Here is a 6,598-nt window from a genome sequence, read left to right on the forward strand (position 1 = left end):
GCCACTCGACGACGGCAGTCCGGCGAAACGACGGAAGAATACGCGAATGAGCTCCTACAGCTAGCCAGGGGCTGTAGCTGCAAAGCAGTGTCGGCAGATCAGAATATGAACGACCTCGCTCGAGATGTGTTTGTGGCGGGAGTCGGATCATCTTACATCCGACTCAGACTACTGGAGAAAGGTAGTCTTGACCTCACCCAGGCAATAGAACTAGCGGATATGTTGGAGACGGCCTCCAAAAGCCTAGTATTGTATCCTGAAGACCACGTGGAGACAACGTGGCAGGAGCAGTCGCTGATCCCTCCTCGTCCCTCGGGTTCGAAAAGCTGCGTGATGGCGTGCTCACACTCGGGCCAGACGACATCAGCAGCTCCGGGCGGCCCGCGGTGTTACTTCTGTGGGGGAGCGAAGCAAAGTCGGCAACGGTGTCCCGCTAAAGCTGTGTTGTGCTCCGCCTGCGGTAAGAAGGGGCACTATTCGAAAGTGTGCCAATCTAAATCTGCTTCTCGGAACAGCAGTGCGGCCTGCGATTCCTCGGAGCCCGGTTCTTCGTCGTCGGCATCGTCGAGGGTTTCGTCCACGTGCGAGGCCAGGACGACGCCATTACGGTCGACGGAGTCGGAGAGGTGTGACCACCAGGGGTCGCTGAGTTTGGCGCCATCACCCACGTGCGACCTATGGGAGCGGCCATGTTGGTCGGCACCGACTGCAAACGACCAGCAGGGGTCATCCTCGTCAATCTCAGCCGCCTGCAGTGGCGCTCATGAACCAACGGTGGCGTCGATCGTCCTGGACCAGGCCAAGCCTCATAGACTTGACAAGTCTATGATGGACATTCAGCTTGCCTGAGTCCAGAGGATGGTCGCCACTTCAGGGCGTGTCGGAACTCCATGGATTACCATCACCTCGGGGTCAACCGGCCCGTGAGACTGTGGAGGAACAGTTGGACATCGCCTTGGGGAGAACGCCACCGCGAGTGCCTACTCCGGTGTCATCGCCGGTATTGAGGAGGTCACAACGACGGTGCAGTCCCCCTGACCGTCTGAACTTATAGACTGATGACAAATTATTCTGTTTTTTGTACCCCGCCGGCCTTTGTCTTCAAAGGAGGGGTGAATGTGGTGAACCATCGTTGGATCCCACTAGATAGTACTGAGCCAGGCCAGTACTGCAAGTATGTATATATGTTGGCGTTGGGGTTAGGGTTGGGTTGTTCTACTTGTTACTGTTGGGGTTAGGGTTGGGCTGTTACACCTTGTATTATAGTTATTGTGGTACATCCCAGTCGGGCTCCGCCTCCTGGGAGAGGTATAAAGGTCTCTGCTCTGTCTGGGACCCCTCAGTCTGGGATCGTGTATATAATTAGTAGCTTCGTTGTTACAGCAAATAAAAGCCTTTATTTCCTGAGCATCTCAAGCCTCGTGTGTGATAACGCGCATCACACCCCTTTGCCCTTGGCCTCCCTGGGGAGCCTCAATGGCCTCCAGTTCCACTGGTGAAGCCACACGACCGCTCCTCGTTCATGGGAAGCAAGTGTTTTCCTCGCCAGAGAGAACCTTTCCAGGTGAGGTCCTAAAGGCACGCGAGTCCAGACAATTGAGCCCCAGACTCACTAAACACATGCAAATAAAGATTATAATAAATTTGAACAGTTTATTCAGCCTCCCGCCCATTTCCGCCGAGACTCCGACATCGCTGGAAATCCGGCTCTCGTAAAATCGCAAGAGACGGGAAATTGATCCGAATTACTCAGCTCCGGCGCTACTTCACCAGCTCACTCTGCCCATCGATGGGAGGGGCAAGGAGGTAAAATCCTGGCCACTGTCTGCGTGGAGTCTGCACGTTCTCCCCGTGTCTGCGTGGGTTTCCTCCGGGTGCTCCGGTTTCCTCCCACAGTCTGAAAGCCGTGCTGGTTAGGGTGCATTGGTCATGCTAATTTCTCCCTCAGTGTCCTCGAACAGGTGGCAGAATGCGGCAACGAGGGGATTTTCACAATATCTTCATTACAGTGTTAATGTAAGCCTACTTGTCACTAAAATATAAAATTTAAACTTTATTTTTTATTCTATATATAAACCACCCCAAACCCCTCGATTAGATTCCAGTCTGTAACTCACTCCCGGGTATCTGTTATTCTATATATAAACCACCCCGAACCCCTCGATTAGATTCCAGTCTGTAACTCACTCCCGGGTATCTGTTATTCTATATATAAACCACCCCGAACCCCTCGATTAGATTCCAGTCTGTAACTCACTCCTGGGTATTTGTTATTCTATATATAAACCACCCCGAACCCTCGATTATATTCCAGTCTGTAACTCACTCCCGGATATCTGTTATTCTATATATAAACCACCCTAAACTCCTCGATTAGATTTGAGTGTAACACACTCTCGGGTATCTGTTATTCTATATATAAGCCACTCCGAATCCCTCGATTAGATTCCGGTCTGTAACTCACTCCTGGGTATCTGTTATTCTATATATAAACCAGCACAAACTCCTCGATTAGATTCCAGTCTGTAACTCACTCCTGGGTATCTGTTATTCTACATATAAACCACCCCGAATCCCTCGATTAGATTCCAGTCTGTTACTCACTCCCGGGTATCTGTTATTCTATATATAAACCACCCCGAACCCCTCGATTAGATTCCAGTCTGTAACTCACTCCCGGGTATCTGTTATTCTATATATAAACCACCCCGAACCCCTCGATTAGATTCCAGTCTGTAACTCACTCCTGGGTATCTGTTATTCTATATATAAACCACCCTGAACCTCTCGATTAGATTCCAGTCTGTAACTCACTCCCGGGTATCTGTTATTCTATATATAAACACTTGAACCCCTTGATTAGATGGCAGTCTGTTCCCCATCTCATTGACAAGTTGTTTAAAAGCCTTTGCTTACTTGCTCTGGTGCTTGGAGCCCTGTAGGTGAGCATGAAACTGTTCCACCGAGTTGAGGATCACATTACAGATGTTACAGGTGTAGCTGTTTTTCAAAGCTGCAGGAGAGAGAAAAGGAAAAGAGTTGAGCCTCTCACCTTACTGAGTTGGCGTTGTGTCTGAGTGTCAGAGATTGGCTGAACTTCAGTAATCTCCCCTCCCTTTATAGAACATAGAACATAGAAAAAAATACAGCACAAACAGGCCCTTCGGCCCACAAGTTGCGCCGGTCATGTCCCTACCTACCTAGGCTTATATATAGGCTTTCCTATTAAGTCCCATGTACTCATCCAGAAGTCTCTTAAAAGACCCTATCGAGTTTGCCTCCACCACCACTGACGGCAGCCGATTCCACTCACCCACCCCCTCTGATTGAAAAACTTACCCCTGACATCTCCTCTGTACCTACTCCCCAGCACCTTAAACCTGTGTCCTCTCATAGCAGCCATTTCAGCCCTGGGAAAAAGCCTCCGAGAATCCACCCGATCTATACCTCTCAACATCTTGTACACCTCTATCAGGTCACCTCTCATCCTTCGTCTCTCCAAGGCGAAAAGACCAAGCTCCCTCAACCTATCCTCATAAGACATGCCAACCAATCCAGGCAACATCCTTGTAAATCTTCTCTGCACCCTTTCAATCATTTCCACATCCCTCCTGTAATGAGGCGACCAGAACTGAGCACAGTACTCCAAGTGGGGTCTGACGAGGTCTTATGAAGCTGCATCATTATCTCCCGACTCCTAAACTCAATCCCTCGATTGATGAAGGCCAACACACCATATGCCCTCTTAACCACCTCCTCTACCTGCGGGGCCGATTTAAGAGTCCTATGGACCCAGACCCCAAGGTCCTTCTGATCCTCTAGACTGCTAAGAGTCTTACCCTTGATATTATACTCCTTCATCCCATTTGACCTGCCAAAATGGACCACTGCACATTTATCCGGGTTGAAGTCCATCTGCCACTTCTCTGCCCAGTCTTGCATGCTATCTATGTCACGCTGCAGCTTCTGACATCCCTCCAAACTATCCACAACACCACCAACCTTCGTGTCGTCGGCAAACTTACCAACCCATCCCTCCACTTCCTCATCTAATTTCTTTCTTAAGTCCCTTCCTACAAGCTGTATACTCATCTAGATCCCTATCATCGCCGAGCTCTCTGAACCTTTTGTATGGTTTCCTTTCCTTTTTGACTAGGTTCAGCACAGCTTTCGTGCACCACCCCCCTGTCTCATCGGAATGTTGTCATGCAGAACTCCAGACAAATATTCCTTGAAAATCTGCCACCTTACTTCAGTACTTTTCCTCGAGAATGCCTCCTTCCAATTTATGCCTCTAATTTCCTGCCTGATGGCTTCATATTTCCCCTTACTCCAGGTAAACACTTTCCTAGCTTGCCTGATCCTATCTCTTTCCAATGCTAGCGTAAAGGAGATAGAGTTATGATCACTATCCCCAAGATGCTCCCCCACTGAGAGGTCCGATACCTGTCCAGGCTCATTAACCAGTACCAGATCGAGTACAGCCTCCCCTCTTGTAGGCTTATCCACATGCTGTGTCAGGAAACCCTCCTGAACACACCTAACAAACTCCTCCCCATCCAAACCCCTTACCCTAGGGATATTCCAATCGATGTTTGGGAAATTAAAGTCTCCCATCACGACAACCCTGTTATTACTACATCTCTCCAGGATCTGTTTCCCTATCTGCTCCTCAACATCCCTGTTACTATTGGGTGGCCTGTAGAAAACACCCAGCAAAGTTATCGACCCCTTCCCACTCCGAACTTCCACCCACAGAGACTCTGTAGACAATCCCTCCACGGCTTCCACCTTCTCTACAGCTGTGACACTATCCCTGATCAGCAGTGCCACTCCCCCCCCCCTCTTTTGCCTCCCTCTCTGTCCTTTCTGAAACATCTGAAACCCGGCACCTGAAGTATCCAGTCCTGTCCCTGTCCCCAAGTCTCCGTAATGGCCACCACATCACATTTCCAAGCATCGATCTACACTCTAAGCTCATCCACTTTATTCACTACACTCCTGGCGTATATCTCTCTGCCACTCACAGCTCATTTAAAATTGTCATCAGCGAGTGTCTTGGGGGTACCCACTCAACACTATTATTCCCACAAAACTCATCTCCAAACTCCGTAGCCTGGGCCTCGGCTCCTCCCTCTGCGACTGGATCCTGAACTTCCTAACCCACAGACCGCAATCAGTAAGGATAGGCAACCCCACCTCCTCCACGGTCATCCTCAACACCAGTGCCCCACAAGGCTGTGTCCTCAGCCCCCTACTATACTCCTTATACATGTATGACTGTGTGGCCCAATTCCCCTCCAACTCGATTTTCAAGTTTGCTGACGACACCACCGTAGTGGGTCAGATCTCAAACAATGACGAGACAGAGTACAGGAATGAGATAGAGAATCTGGTGAACTGGTGCGGCAACAATAATCTCTCCTTCAATGTCAACAACATGAAGGAGATTGTCATCGACTTCAGGAAGCGTAAAGAACATGCCCCTGTCTACATCAACGGGGACAAAGTAGAAAGGGTCCAGAACTTCATGTTTTCAGGTGTCCAGAGCACCAACAACCTGTCCTGGTCCCCCATGCCAACACTATAGTTAAGAAAGCCCACCAACGCCTCTACTTTCTCAGAAGACTAAGGAAATTTGGCATGTCAGCTATGACTCTCACCAACTTTTACAGATGCACTATAGCAAACATTCTTTCTGGTTGTATCACAGCTTGGTATGGCTCCTGTTCTACCCAAGAATGCAAGGAACTACAAAGGGTTGTGAATGTAGCCCAATCCATCACGCAACCCAGCTTCTCATCCATTGACTCTATCTACACTTCCCGCTGCCTTGGAAAAGCAGCCAGCATAATTAAGGACCCCATGCACCCCGGACATTCTCTCTTCCACTTTCTTCCGTCGGGAAAAAGATACAAAAGCCTGAGGTCACAAAGTAGAAAGGGTCGAGAGCTTCATGTTTTTAGGTGTCCAGATCACCAACAACCTGTCCTGGTTCCCCCATGCCAACACTATAGTTAAGAAAGCCCACCAACGCCTCTACTTTCTCAGAAGACTAAGGAAATTTGGCATGTCAGCTACGACTCTCACCAACTTTTACAGATGCACCAACCGACTCAAGAACAGCTTCTTCCCTGCTGCTGTCAGACTTTTGAATGGACTTACCTTGCATTAAGTTGATCTTTCCCTACACCCTAGCTATGACTGTAACACTACATTCTGCACTCTCTCCTTTCCTTCTCTATGAACGGTATGCTTTGTCTGTATAGCGCGTAAGAAACAATACTTTTCACTGTATGTTAATACATGTGACAATAATAAATCAAATCAAATCAAATCAAAATCAAAACCCACTCGTGAACCAGAAGACAGAGGGCGCGAACCCCACTCTGGAAGATTGGAGCTCTGGCTCAGAATTCCAGATTAATATCCACTGGGACACCTGCACCCAGTGGATATGAGGGACTTCCTCTCTCCTCATGCAGATTATGTAGATTCACCTTAAATGCATCTGTTATTCTTTTGAACCATTCCTTGCAATAGTAAGTTTTGCATTCTAATAACTTTCTCATAGAGTCATAGAATCCCCACAATGGGA

General features: G+C 48.6%; 1 protein-coding gene across 3 annotated transcripts in view; it reads right to left on the bottom strand.

Moving 5' to 3' along the window:
• Positions 1-6,598, bottom strand: part of LOC144500345 (zinc finger matrin-type protein 4) — a 459,246-nt gene that overhangs the window by 92,877 nt on the left and 359,771 nt on the right. For all 3 annotated transcript variants that reach the window (XM_078223096.1, XM_078223094.1, XM_078223093.1), the window contains exon 6: positions 2,917-3,013. In XM_078223096.1, coding sequence (XP_078079222.1) covers positions 2,917-3,013 — 97 coding nt within the window. The remainder of the gene's footprint in view (positions 1-2,916; positions 3,014-6,598) is intronic.

The sequence above is a fragment of the Mustelus asterias genome, chromosome 11 (assembly GCF_964213995.1).
Source record: "Mustelus asterias chromosome 11, sMusAst1.hap1.1, whole genome shotgun sequence".
Lineage (NCBI taxonomy): Eukaryota > Metazoa > Chordata > Chondrichthyes > Carcharhiniformes > Triakidae > Mustelus > Mustelus asterias.